The sequence below is a fragment of the Sceloporus undulatus genome, chromosome 6 (genome assembly GCF_019175285.1).
Source record: "Sceloporus undulatus isolate JIND9_A2432 ecotype Alabama chromosome 6, SceUnd_v1.1, whole genome shotgun sequence".
Taxonomy (NCBI): domain Eukaryota; kingdom Metazoa; phylum Chordata; class Lepidosauria; order Squamata; family Phrynosomatidae; genus Sceloporus; species Sceloporus undulatus.
The window spans coordinates 79,853,219-79,868,370 of record NC_056527.1 but is presented as its reverse complement, the minus strand read 5'-3'; the positions used below and the strand labels follow the sequence as shown (position 1 = coordinate 79,868,370).

Sequence of the window (15,152 nt, the reverse complement as noted above, 5' to 3'; positions counted from 1 at the left end):
ACACACACACACGCACACATCAAAATGGAATGTGTCTCTGAAAGTTAACCAAGGGCCCGAACAGACAGGCCAAAAATAAAGTTGCTTTGGGTCACTTTGGTGGTATGCTGTTTAAATGACACATGCACCTTAAGAGGCCAGAAGCTGTGCCAAAGCTGCGCTCCAGTCCAGGCTTTGGTGCAGCTTCTGGCCTCTTAGGACGCATGCAGCATTTAGACACCATACTTCCAAAGTGACCCAAAGCAGCTTTATTTTGGCCTGTTTTTTTGGGCCCCAAGTAACATGTTTAGCAAGCAAGGAAGGAAGGAAGGAAGGGGGGATCTCCCAGACAGTTTCTTGAATGCTCTGTGCCTCAGGGTGTTGCAGAGGTGTGGAGGGGGAAATTTTAAAGCACCGAACAGCATTTCACACAGGTCTTTTCTGGATCCCAGAAGAGTGAGGTTAATCACTTTGAAGAAATATTTGAAGAGAAATATTCAGATATTATGACAAGACATTTTGGCTTCCACTTCACTTTAAATCAATTCAGCTGCTTTAATTAGAAGTGACCAAATCAGAAATACCTCCAGACTTGTGAACACTTGGGGTGGAAGCAGGGAAGAGAGGAGAACTTGTGGACTTACGGCCCAAATAAAGCTGCTTCGGGTCACATTGGAGGTATGCTGTTTAAATTACACGTGCATCTTAAGAGACCAGAAGTTGCATCAAAGCTGCACTCCAGTCCTTCAACTGGAGAGTGGCTTTGGCGTGGCTTCTGGCCTCTTAGGATGCATGCAGCATTTAAACAGCAGACCTCCAAAGTGACCTGAAGCAGCTTTATTTTGGCCTGTCTGTTCAGGCCCTTACTCCACATGGTCTTAACCTAGAAGATTAACACCTAGCACCATTCAATTGTTTTGGGATATTCCATTTTATGTACTCTCTAACTGCCCTTTTGTGTATAGCTTACTTTTGTGTCCAGCAGCTAAGGAAGGTAGAAGTCAAAATGACATTGTCCTTTTTCAAATTATCCATCTTGTGGGGGGACAAAGAAGATGAGGGATGGACATAATGCGTGACATTATACTGAAAAAGTGCCTTACAAACTACCATGAGACCCTTGAATTAATGCCTGGAAAAGAAGAAACATACTCCACAGCAGAGCCTAACAAAGGACTGCTTCCCAAAGAGCATAAACATATGAAGCACATGAGCAGAAAAGGGTGTTTGGCACACCACCAGGACTGAGCTGTTCAAGATCCTTCAAGTAAATGAAGCAGTCCAGCACAATACTGCTAGTTCTTATTCTAGAGTTCCTTCCCTGATACCCTTTCTTCACCCCATAATCAACATGAGAGCTTGGGGCTCCCTTCCTCACAGGAGTAGCCACTAAGGCGAAAGGCTTACAATATTATTCTCCTTCAGGCAGGGCATAATGCATTTCCTAGCAACTTACTCCCAACCTTTTAAGAGACCAAGATCCAACAAACATCAAGGAAGAGTTCTATCTCCTCATGCACAGAAAATTTTCCATTGTAAGAGAAGTGCTCCACACCTTTGCAACACCCTGAGGCTTATACCTTGGAGAACTCAGGGAACAATGTGGGACATCCCCCCTTCCTTCCTTCCTTGCTAAACATTTTTGATGCACTACATAGTTTTAAAGAGTGCCATTTTTAACTAAAAGATATCTTCTTCTGCCCTATTACATTCAAAAAGCAGGCATTTCCCATTCAGCTTCTCCCAATATCATGTGGGCAGCACTGCAAACAAAATCTTATATTAAATATAGTGTGGACCTGGAATTCTGCTTCTAACTGACTGTGGAACAGTGATGCCTCAGTAGCACTACAGGACTTTTGTGCAGAAGTGCTCCTACTTTTAAAAAGAAAGAAAAAAGGCATTGCTTCATTTTTTCAGTCTACACAACCTCAAGACAGTTATACTGTAAATGTGTCTAGATGGAATACCATCTGTAGTGCGGCCAACTGCAGTACAAATTCAAAATCTAAAATAGTTCATATAGGATCATATTACAGTTAGGATTTCTATCTAAAAAAACTTGACTTTTTAGACCTTCAAGACTTAGTGTGTAAACTAATACATCATTTTTATGAAATATTTTCCAGAATGTATTCATCCTCCACTGTCTTGAAGCATTTGAGTTTATTACCTGTCCTCTTTATTATTTCCCAAACAGCAGCAGCAGTGGCAGGTATAATAGAAGGCTGGTCAAGACACAGTCGGCCAACATTGAAAATATGGAATCCATCCACATCTTTTTCAGGTGCAACTGTGTTGCACACAGTTCTTTCATCAATGTGCTCTGGAAAACAATTTTATATTCTGTTTTTAAACTTTACTTCTCACTCAACAATACCACTAACATAATGCCCTGAATTATCTTGCACAACTAACTTTGCTGATTTGGGCAGATGAATTTAGATGTTTAGAAAAGTCATGAGACACACAACACGTATGTTACATTTCCAGAATGTACTCAACCCCATATTGGTGATAGAAAAGAGATTTCTTAGCATCAGTTTCTTTTCTCCAGTCCTTCTGGAACTGACCTTGCCATGAAGGTGGAGGAAAGTGCAGCTTCCTGATTGGTTTATCCACCACAACAAGATTTCCAATCTTTCAGACTGAATTGAAAACAGCAACAACATGCTTCTAATTGTATTGGGATGAACTGGAAAACAACACACAACAAAGCCTCTGCATAAATGGAAGAAAACAGAACTAAGATGTGAAAAAATAAGGTTCAATGTAAGCTAAGTTATCGCACAGGCAAGTCATGACTTATTTGTGACTTAACATAATTGCTTAGCATGGAAACTAAATTCAATGTAGGACGAAAACAGATGGCTATAAAGAGGTGGTGTCATGCCATCTCTTTGTGCACCGGATCAGGGTTGCAGCAACCACATGCCACAGCCCTGATCCTACATTTTTCCAGCCCTAAAAGGAATGGCAAAATGCCACTCCTTTTGGAGCTGGAATAAAGCTGCCCTTTCCGCCACGGTGGCAGCTTTTCTGTTTATTCGGTGTGGCGTGTGTTAATGCCACAACAGTGAAATGTTGTGATACCACCCGCTGTGTGGACAGTGGGGCTGTGTGATGCTGGCTTGGGGGAAACATTGGGGCATCTGGCATGCATCACACTCCTACGAAGCCGGCTCTTATTGCCTGCCTGTTTTGCCCCTTAGCCTGCATCTAACCTGATTAACAGTAGCAGCAATGGTTTAGAGCTTCTAAACTGGATTAAGCAATTGGGTTTGCCCAGTTCTTCCTTCCCAAGAGAGGTAGGGAGGGGAGGACTGGCAACTACTAATGTGGCTTGGGCTTTAAGATGCCTGGGAATTCAAGAACAATCAGATATTCAAGCCACCAGAAAGTTTTCAGGGACAACTCCACTCAATAAAGTTTTTCAATATGATGTTACACATTCTGTTAGTGGACAAACATTGAGAAATGGAGGGGACCACCTCGAGATAGAAAAATGCTTCTGCTCCAGCACTTAGAATGTGATTGACATCTCTGTAGGACAATTAGGAATGAGTTCCTCTTGTCTGCCTCTGTACCCCGCTCTTTACCCTTCCACTCACAATGTGTTCGTGGACTTGGGACAATTTTGCTGTGCTCCTTGAGCTGGTTTAGTCACCGGGAGCCTTTACAAAAAACCAGAAATGACTTCTGGTCATTTTCAGGGTTTATTTTTGACACACACACGCCCAAACATAGATGTACTGCATCCCTCAGCTCCTAGAGCAGTGCTACACAAGGTGGTAATCGATGTACTGATCTTGACCCATGGCTAATCCCTGATGTTTCCAGGTAAGAAAACAATAATTGTAACTACATGGACACAAATATGCTACCAGTCCCTGGCATATTAAGGGGGAATTGCCAGTTCCTACATCAGCTAAATAAGCATAGCTTAAGAAGACACAAAGGACCTTGTTCCAGTAAAAACGTTTAAACAAAAACATGCAAAGATGGGTGGAAATGCAGCCCTTTGAGTTCTGGTGGGGCATATACTGCCTGTGGACATCAGAAGTGGCATACCATCTGAATTGTGGTGAAAACCCAGGGGACAGTATAGGTTCAAGCATTGGGGCTGTGTACTGATAGTTGTTGTGATTTTAAGAAAACCATAGGAATCTCCTGCAAGATGGTCTCATGAGAATGGGTTAGGTAAATTTGTAACAGGCCAAACAATGCCAGAAAATTCTGGGGATCAATGGTTACTATAAATGGTCACAAGTTTTCATTATGAGATGTCTCTTTCTTAGAAATTTGTTCAACCACTTCAGTTTTTAACCATTTTCATACTACCAACTTCTTATTAATGCAGTGTTATGTTGATATTCAAATAGCTGGTCTGTATTCATTTTCACATTGTTCATTTATTTAATGTTATACTGGTTGGTGTTTATAATATGATTTTCTGTACTTCTCATTATGTGATTCAAATTTGTGCTGCTTTTGTTTAATCCACATATATTAGATCCATTTTAACTAATATTATTGAATTGTTTGTATCCTCTTTGTTGATTAAGTGTTTTAGTCATGTACTTTCAAGCAATTATTTATTTATTTATTTTACTAGCAGTGCAGTATACAAAGAAACTTTCTTCCCATCATCTTTTACTGCCTTAGGAACAGTCAGACTCAACAACAGGTTCCTCAGTCCACACATATAGGTTGCCCTTGCAAACATTGGTGACTGATGTTCTGGGGCTTCAATAATTCTCTACTGCCATCTCTAGATTTGTCACAGAACATCGCATGCAAAGAAAGAGGAACATGTAGCACTCTAGCTGTTGCTCAACTGCACCTCCATCATCTATATCAATGGTAATGGCTATACTAGCTATGGCTGATGAGAACTGCAGTTCTACTACATCTTGAGGGCCACATGTTCCCCACCCTTACCTTAGGCCTTAGGCATTTAAAGCTTATCCATGATGTTGTCTTATAAAGTGTAAAACATATTGACTTTTTGTTCTGGTAAATTTCATATTAACACTGCCATCATGTGGTCAATGTTTTCTCATCATTCAAACTAGCATGCATGTTAAAGAAAAGGATATTGGAAATTATCCATGATCACTGAAAAACATCTGTCTGAAATAAAGCAGAATAATCAAATATTCTCTCCTGTCCTTTTTTTTTTTAAAAAGGGACTGCATTGCAGGTAAAAATGAACCAAAAATCTTTATTTTAAATTTTGTGCACTCATGAAATGCATCCTACCAATTCTTTCTGCAAGATGTCTTAGAAAATGAGTGAAAAGTAGCTTATGAACTCATAGCAGTGTGTGGAAAACATAAATCTCACAGAAGTTGCAAAAACTAAAGCTACATTTAATGGAGTATCCACAACACCTCATTTGAAGGTTAGATTAGCAACTGCCATGAAGAAAGCTATCTTCTCTGTCACAATTGTGCAGTGTTATCTAGCACAGCTATTCAAATAGTAAGGAGTTGTTTTTCTACACACTGGCCTTAATGAGACAATGAAACACAACTTAAAAAAATTAAAATGAAAGAGTATCATTGGTTAAGTAAATATCAATGGTCTTGCAGAATGGGATAATTTTTAATTCTTCAGTTGCACTGGTATGGATTCTATACTAAATGCACTTAATTTTTCTCATAACCCCCCATAATCACCCAAACCATCTTATTTGTATAAAACAGTATGGCATTACCTGGCAGAGGTAACTGGACTAATATGCCACTGACTCTTGAATCCTTGTTTAGTTTGGAAGTTAGATCTAAAAGCTCTTCCTGAGAAATATTCTTAGGCTTCAGTATTATTTCACTAGAAATGCCTGGAGAAAAACCCACACAAAACAATATCCTCAGGGAAAAAATGGGTTAGCTCTGTTTTACTTAAGAAATTCTACATTTCAGAAGCACATGTATTTAGCTTTAAGAAGAAAAACATAGTAAAATAATTGTGCACTCATAGAATGATTGCAGTTGGTGAAGTTTTTTAAAAAGACATACCTACAGCTGCTGCTGCTTTTACTTTATTTCTTACATAGGTGTGACTGGCCGGATTGTCTCCTACAACAACCACTGTGAGATGAGGCCTCTTGTTTCCAAGGGCAAGCCAACATTCTACGTCCCGTTGTATCTCCTCACAGACCTGGGCAGCCAGCTTTCTCCCTGAGATAACAGTTGCTTCAGAACTAAAAGATTGAAAAGATGCAATTAAAATGTTAAAAGAATCCATAACTTTTAGATCTAAAAGGTTACTTCAGGTTGAGCTGCAAATGGTTTACAAACCGACGAAGAAAATCCAGCAAATGCTTTGCTCAGCCAAGGACCAGAGAGACCCTCTCACAGCCGCAGGAGTTTACTGCATACCATGCAGCTGTGGACAAGTCTACATAGGGACCACCAAACGCAGTGTGCAAACAAGAATCAAGGAACATGAGAGGCACTGCAGACTGGGCCAGCCAGAAAAATCAGCAGTAGCAGAACATGCCACAAACCATCCTGGGCATAAAATACTGTTTGAAAACACTGAAGTTCTGGACCATGCCAACCACCACTATGTCAGGATGCATAGGGAAGCCATTGAAATCCACAAACACCTGGACACTTTCAACAGAAAAGAGGAAACCCTTAAAGTAAGCAAGGTTTGGCTACCAGTCCTGAAAGACAGCAAGATAAAGACAAATGCAAATGAGAAATCTCCCAGGGTCAGGGGTTTCCCAGCAGACAATGAGCACTATCAAGCAGATATTAATCCTCATGTGCAGACCCTCACACCCTGAGGCCTGCCATTAGTAACAATATACATGCAAATCACTCCTGTCTTTCCAGGTCACAAGATATATATAGCCAGGTCCTTTCCAGGCAAACATTCTCTGAAGATGCCAGCCACAGATGCTGGCGAAACGTCAGGAAGAAACTCTGCTAGAACATGGCCACATAGCCCCCAAACCCCACAAAAAACCATTATACCATTTCTTCTACAAATAACTACCTCTCAATCACTAGGACCTCTGGAATGTTCAGCCCTTCTCTTAAGGCTACACTGGGCTATATAACCATCATTTTATTATTATTATTTGGCCCACCCCACCAGAGCAACCTGCAACCCGCCTGGTTCATCCTCTCTACCCATGTTATGCTTGAAATACTACACATACCTATATTGCTTGTGCATGCAGTCATCTGTTTTCCTTGAAGGGCAGTAGTCCTTTAAAGCAAGAAAATAAATTCAGTTATACATACAGCCAAGAGACAGCTTCCCATCTCTATGTGACAATATTCATTTCAAAGCCAGCAACCGGTGCAAACCTTTCTAGGCTGCTCACCCTCTTCTTGCCATAAAGGGCTACTGATAATCGACTATAGCTGCACTCCTTCATACATTTACCTGTAAGTAAATTCAGGTACGGCTTATCTAAGATTAGATACATCAGGACTGCAGTGTGAATAATATTTCAATTTCAAATAAATGAAATTCCCTGAAAGTATTTGTTGATGCTTCCTTTCTGGTTCTTCAGGTTTGTCAACTATACTGCACAACCATTTGGTAAATACAATACTAGCATTCAGGGTATATTGATTCTTGTTCATCTTTAAAAAGAAAAAAATCTTAGAAAGCTATGATTAAAATACCAAGAGATACTTCTATGGGTTTGATTCTATATATATTTAGCTCTGAGTAAGTCCTATTAGATTCAACCAGGCTCACTTCTAAGGAGATATGAAAATGACTGAGCTGTCAGATATGAACATCTTATCCATTTTATTTCTATAAAATTAAATGTACGAAAACTGGAATATTCTGATGAATCCCTCATTATTATTACTGCTCTTACATGCACAGAAAATGTCTAAGCATTACAGTCTCTTTCCTTGTTATTTGCTCACTAATTCCTAAGTCCTGTTGATGAAAATTAACCCCCAGCTAAAATCAATGAAACCTGTGACAACTAATGTGTCACAGTGATTACAGAGAGGAATAAGTGTATCCACCCAAAGAAAGCAGAAACTTGAAAATTCGGGCAAAATTTAATTCAGGGCATTTTTTTCATTTTTATTTTTTTCAGTTCTTGTGTGCCTTCAAGTAGTTTATGACTTATGTCAACCTAAAAGTAAACCTATCATGGAATTTTTCTTGGCAAAATTTGTTCAGAGGGGGTTTGCCGTTGCCTTCTTCTGAGGCTGGCAGAGTGTGATTTGCTTAAGGTCACCCAATGGGTTTCCATTGTCAAGCAAGGATCTTAACCCGTTGTTGTTCAACATTTAAACCACTACAGCACACTGGGTCAGTGGAACTATCTATCTATAAGAAAGTGTGGGGAAACACCTCTGATTACTATTATTATTATTATTATTATTATTATTATTATTATTTTGGAAGGGATAAGATGTTTTAAGACTAGGTTTTACTGACTCAAATGCCTGGAACTGTGCGATACAAAGATTCGTTTGTGCAGCAACCAAAGAACTATGTGTGTGTAGGTGGGTTCAAGTTGCCTGTCAGCTCACAGTGGCCTCCTTAATTTTATAGGGGTTTTAAAGGCAAGGAGTACTCAGAGGTTATTTTGCCAGTTCCTTCCTCTGAAATATAGCTTGCAGCATCTGATATTTGCTGGCATTCTCCCATCCATGCATTAACCTGGTCTGACCTTCTTAGCTTCTAAGGTCAGATGAAATCTGGTGACTGGTATTTATGCTCCATTAACAAAAAAACAACAACAACTAGACAACAGTAATTCCTGAATATATTGTAGATCAGTACTCAAATGCAAAATCCATTTCTGCACCTCTCAGTATTGCATATATTTCCATCTACCCCCAATTTTTGTTGATTCCCCCCCCCCCTAAAAACAAGAACAGACAGTATAGTGTTTTCTTCCATGGTTCCAAAAGTGCTGAAGATTTGATGTTTTTAAACCCAACTAGTATTTCAGTACTGACAGCATTTAAAGCAAATGTTAAATTCATTAATTTATAGCTATCTGCATACTCTGATGTGATCTGCTTTCTCATTATGTTTACATGCACTGTAATATTTGGACAAAAAACAATGTAAAAGAAAAAAATCCACATATCATAAAACTAGTTTTACTGTGACTTCTTTACAACTAAATTTTTACCTGCCTCCATTGTTAAAAAAGGAAATCCAACCAAATATTGAAAATTTTCTGACTGTTTCTATATTACAGGTAGTCAAACCTGAAATATAAATGAAATGGATAATAATCACAAGGTTCAAACTTAATTAAAACCAAACACTAATATGGACCATAGTCTTACTTATTCTAGATTGGTGTCATAGTGCTTCATAAAACATTAATGGTGAAATATATCTTTAAATATCTAAATATTTTATTTAATTGCATCCCTTTGATTCAGAATGTAAGTGAGTTTAAGGGACATATAGGGGAAGCAGATAGGGCTGAATTCAGAAGAAGAAATCTCTTCTCTCTGATGCTTCTGGAAGAGAAAAGAGAAACCAATAAGCAGAGCTTTGTGGTCTCCCCAGCCATATCCCATAACTCATGGTCAGAACTGAATTATCTATCTACTTATGCACCTTTGAAACCTACAATTCCAACTACACAGTTGTTCTATCGGCACAGCATACCATAAATCTCAAGCACTCAAACTGTCCAGAGTTACCAGTTCTGTGCTGCAAGGCATCACACCCAAGACCAAGGCCCTACTCAGTGGGATTCACAGCATTTCATTTGTTAATCCATTTATTATTTATATATAGATTAATAATACAGGCTTGGATAAAAACTAATAATAATAATACAGACTTGGATAATTTTTTATATACAGTATATTAATAATAATACAGGCTTGTATAGAAGCACACATTTTGCAAGTCAAAGCACAGCTGGCCAAGAGATTTTGCAAGGTGCCATATGAAGTACTTGCACTTTCAGAGTGATTTTCAAATACAAGCCTGTTCTACGGACAGAAAGAAGACATAATGTTACATCACTATAAATAAAAGAGCATGCCTACATGTCTGTCTGTCTGTAGCAGTTATAATTCACTAAGGCATCAGGATGCCTATCTAATAATTTGAAGAGGTTTTTGTGGGGTTTTGGGGCTATGTGGCCATGTTCTAGAAGAGTTTCTTCCTGACGTTTCGCCAGCATCTGTGGCTGGCATCTTCAGAGAATGCTTCTGAAATACATGTGAACAACAAAGATTTAACCCACATTCTACTGGGATTATTTTCACCATTTGAATAACCCCAAAGCGTTCTTGTGCCCAAACCATAATGGCTTCATTCAAGTCAAATTCCAAACAAATGGCATCCTAGGGTGCATCTACACTGTAGAAATAATGCAGTTTGACACTACTTTACGTGCTGTAGTTCCATCCTATGGAATCTTGGGATTTGGGATAAGCTACCCATATTAGTTGAGTGAAGTTGTGTGTGCTTTCAACTCATTTCTCAACCTAAAACCATGGGATCTTTTGGGTAAGATTTGTTCAGAGGTTTTGCCATTGCCTTTCCCTGGGGCTGAGAATGTGTGACTTGTCCAAGGTCACCCAGTGGGTTTTGTGGCCAAGTGGGAACCAAACCCTGGTCTAGAGAGTCGTAGTCCAATACTCAAACTACTATGCCACACTAGTTCCAAAATAAAGAATTTTTTCATTTCTAATAATCTTTGCTTTTGTGGAAGAAAGTTAAGTGTGAAGGGAGGAGTTAGACAAGCCTGGTTGGTGCCAGCCAAACACAGATCAGGGAATAGTCATGCTTACCACAGTGAACCCCAGAACAACACAAGTCACTGGTCCATAAAGGGATCACTTGGAGGCCCAAGTACCTGATCCATGGAGAGAGCTTGAGAGAAAAGGGGACAAGGTAAGTGACAGAAACCCTGGGGGGGACCAACGTGGAGAGAGGATGCATCACAGCAAGGTATAGCAGTCTTTCAAGTATCTTTCTCCGGTGTTCTTTCTATGTTTTGTGAATAAAAAAACAAACAAATTCGAGTCTCCCTACTAAAATTTCAAAATTTAACAAGCATACAATAATGATATAAGAGTAAAAGATGAATTAAGGAGTTATTACAAAACTCTTGTCCTAAAGTGTAGGATAAAACTCTTGTCCTACACTTTGGAGGTATGCTGTTTAAATGACACACACATCTTAAGAGGTCAGAAGCTGCACCAAAGTTGCACTCCAGTCCTTAGGACTGGAGCATGGCATCTGGCCTCTTAGGACGCATGCATCATTTAAACAGCATACTCCAAAGTGACCTGAAGCATCTTTATTTTGGCCTGTCATTTGGGTCCTAAGGCCCCATACAGACAGGCCAAAAAAGCTGCTTCGGGTCACTTAGGAGGTATGTTGTTTAATGATGCATGCGTAGTAAGAGTCCAAAGCTGTGCAAAGCCACGATCCAGTCCTAAGCACGGAGTACGGCTTTGGCGCAGCTTCCGACTCTTGGTACGCATGCATCATTTAACAGCAAACCTCCAAAGTGACCCGAAGCAGCTTTATTTTGGTTTGTCTGTTCAGGCCCTGAGATTCATCATTCTATGAAAATATGGGGTTTATTGGCAAAATTTGCTCAGATGGGGGTTGTCTGCCTTCCCTGGGGATGAGAGAATGCGGTTTGCCCAAGTAAACAGGGTGGCTTGAAGCATCCACTTAATGACAGCAATATGCAAGGTGCAGCTGTCTCAAGCCCTTTCCAGGTAGCAGCAATAAAGGGACTCAAAGAAGGCAAAACAAGCACGCGGGGGGGGGGGGGGGGGAGGCAGCCTTCGAAATATGAGTGTTCCACACAACGCACACACTAAAGCAGTGATAACACTTAAAAAGTACCATGGTTTGTCTTAGGGAATCCCAGGGATTTGGGATCAGTGCTGCAGCTCAGAGTGCTTGCAACAGAGCTTTCCAGAAGGGAATAATAATAAAATAATAATAATAATAAATAATAATAATAAAATATATATTTAATTTCCCGCCTCTCCCCTTGATTGAGGTTGGGATTACAAAATAAATAAAAATACAAAAAAAGGCTGCTGCTGTAACTGAGGTGTCTTGAAGCCGTTTCTGAATTACAGAGCCCTAAGGCAAACCTATCATCACGAGGTTTCCTTGGATGTTTCCCCAGAAGGGGTTTGTCATTGCCACCCCGAAGCTGAGAGAGTGTGACTGCCCAAGGTCACCCAGTGGGTTTCCATATAGGAGCGGGAAGGAGCCCTTGGCGTCCATAGTCCAACAACACTCAAACCTGGTGCACAAGGTGAACCTAGGTAGGGTTTTCCTGGCAAGTTCCTTCAGAGGAGGTTTGCCCACTTGCCTTCTCCTGAAGCTGAGAGAGTGTGCTTGCTCAGGTCACCTTTCATCATGCTGAGCCAGGATCGAACCCTGGTCTCCATATAGTCCAACACTCAAACCACTACACCACCCGGCACTGAAGTTATTTCACCCCTATTGAAGATGTAATCCACACGGGGGAGATAACAGTTTGGCAGCGCTTTAAGAGTCTCTTGGCTCAAGCATGGAATTCTGGGAGTTGGAGTTTGTTGTGGGGCCCGCCCCACAACAAACTCCAACCCCAGAATTCCATAGCCTTGAGCCAAGAGGCACTTAAAGCGCTGCCAAACCGTTATATCTCCCCAGTGTGGATGCAGCCAGCTGTCTTTCCTCACCTGGAAAGGCTGCTTCGTGGAGCCCGGGTCTGGAGGCCTGAGGAGGAAGAGAAGAGACGCCTCGTTTCAGCATCTGGAGGCCAGGGCCGCCATTTCCCTCTTCTTCTCCCTTCTTCTGGGCCTTTGGCTCCCTCTGCAGGCCTCTAGCCTTCATAACAATATATAGGTCTAGGCTTATATATATGATTGGTTGTGTGTGTGTTTTATATATCCCTCCCACCACTGAGGCTGCATCCACACTGCAGAAATAATCCACTTTGACACCACTTGAGCTGGCCTGGCTCAGTGCTAGGAAATCCTGGGAGTCGTAGTTTGTTGTGGCAGCAGAGCCTCCCTGACAGAGAAGGCTAAACTACAGTTCCCAGAATTCCCTAGCTCAGATCCAGGGGAGTTAAAGCAGTCTCAAACTGGGTTATTTTCTGCAGTGTGGTTTGGGCTTTGGACTGCACCCACGCTGCAGAAATAATCCAGTTTGGGACCGCTTGAACTGTCCTGGTTCAAGGCTGTGGAATTCTGGGAATGGTCATTTGTAGGGGCACCACAACAAAAGGTGTCTGGGTAAATGGCAAAGGACTATGCCCCCAATTATCTGGGTTAATTTTCTTAAGTTTAGCCTTATTGTGTGTATTTGAGTATCCCTCCCACCACTTAGGCTGCATCCACACTGCAGAAATAATCTAGTTTGAGACCACTTTAATTGCCATGACTCAAGGCTATGGGAACTGTAGTTTTGTGAGACATTTAGCCATCTCTGTCAGAGAGCTCTAGAGCCACAACAAAGTACAGTTCCCAGAAATCCATAGCCTTGAACCACAGCATCCTAAATTGAAAACAAATTGAAGGCGCACAACAACATGAGGCACCAGCACTCTTTGGCAGAAAAGGCTAAAAGACCTTACAGTACAAATTCCAGTATTCCAAGAGCTACAACACTTGATGTCAAACTGCATTACAACTGAGTAACATGCAGACTTTCAAGCTGAAAGCAGTGATGGTGCCTATTTAACGCAAATAATGCTTGGATTTTCTTGTGCCAGGCTGGCTATTGAAAAGAGAGACATATTAAAAGACAGCCTTGCTTCATGCATTGCCTCCCACAGAGGAAGCAATTCAACCAGTCAAAAATAAAGTAAGTCATGAAAGGAAGGATTTGTAGTTTGTGATTGATAAAGAAGTAACATGATACCTGTACTTAGCTCATTTAAATGACTCCCGATATCCAGGGCCTGATGAATTCCAATCTGGTTGAGTCTGTGGATAATGAATGTATGGATGCAGATGTACAAAGTGGGGCAGTGGTGGCTTACATTTCATTGGCCAAGGGTCCATTTGAAACCCCAGAGAGCTCTCCAGGGTGCTGAACTGAACACACTCCAAATAGGTTCAGCACTACAGAAAGCTCCTGGAAAAGTAGCCAAAATCCAGAGTGGCTTCATTGCCCTGTGTCATGGAAGCCACCAGCCGCCACTGGAAACCTCAGTGAAAAGTCTCTCATCTAATAAATGAATTGATTCTAAGGACTTTATCACACATGGGTTTTAAACCACGATTTTAGCAGTAGAAGAGCCTCTTTAGCAATACCTCCCACGCCCCCAATCATGCCACTGAGTTAAAGCATTTACAGTTTATAGATCAATAAAAACTTTCAGTCTTACAGTTATTAGTGAAATCAGGGGTCCATTCACATCACATTTTAGCACTATTAGTCCTCTTTAAGTGCCATGATTCCATCAGATAAAACATTACTGAAGTCTGGGTCTCAGCTAGTAAGTATTCCACCAACCTGCCAACAAGAAAGTTAAGAGGCTCCAGTTGCATGGTGCTAATGTTTCCTGGGACCCATCCACACTATTTTTATAGCACTATTTTTCCGCTTTAACTGCCATGGTTCTATCCTGGAGAATCCTGAAGTCTCTCATTAGTCATAGGTGTATTCAATGTTTAGATCCAGGGTTGAAATATGAAGATAACCCCATCTGATGAAAGAGTCTTCTACTTTCCAAGTGAACCTAATATACTCCTAGGACTGCAATCTGAGACAATCAGACGAGCTCTTAAAGAGGTACTATTCCAGTGTGACTCCTCTAGCTGCCTCCTGTTGCATGCTGGGATTGGCAGTTTTAAGGAGGGGTATTTAGAATTCTCAGGCAGAGAAGTTCAGCTCCTTAAAACTGCCAATCCCAGCATGCAACAGGAGGCTGCTAGAGGAGTCACACTGGAATTGTACCTCTTTAAGAGCATAGTGTGATAAACATTCTTTCCTAAGAATTTGCTATTGTAAATTTGGACCGAGATATAACTGTTTTTTGAAAAGGTTATATGCAGTTCTGTGCTTTCTTTTTTCCGCAACTGAGAAAAACTAACATTGACATGACACAGAAAGAGTGCAGGGCCCTGCAATGGATATTTAGACCCCAGGCCTCTCAGAAGCTAAAATGGTCTCCAACAACACAGAAACGACTCTGCTGTGCAGGAGGCTGTGCTCCTGATAAGGTGTTTTAC

At 40.8% G+C, this 15,152-nt stretch overlaps 1 protein-coding gene across 1 annotated transcript in view; it reads right to left on the bottom strand.

Annotated features, from left to right (window-relative positions):
• The window catches only part of MTHFD2L (methylenetetrahydrofolate dehydrogenase (NADP+ dependent) 2 like), a 28,959-nt gene extending 16,266 nt beyond the window's left edge, over positions 1–12,693 (bottom strand). The window contains 5 exon segments of the mRNA XM_042476715.1: positions 2,153–2,305; positions 5,699–5,821; positions 6,000–6,184; positions 7,154–7,203; positions 12,651–12,693. Of these exon segments, the coding sequence (XP_042332649.1) occupies positions 2,153–2,305; positions 5,699–5,821; positions 6,000–6,184; positions 7,154–7,170 (478 nt within the window). The 5' untranslated portion in view covers positions 7,171–7,203; positions 12,651–12,693.
• Between the last annotated feature and the right edge of the window lie 2,459 nt (positions 12,694–15,152).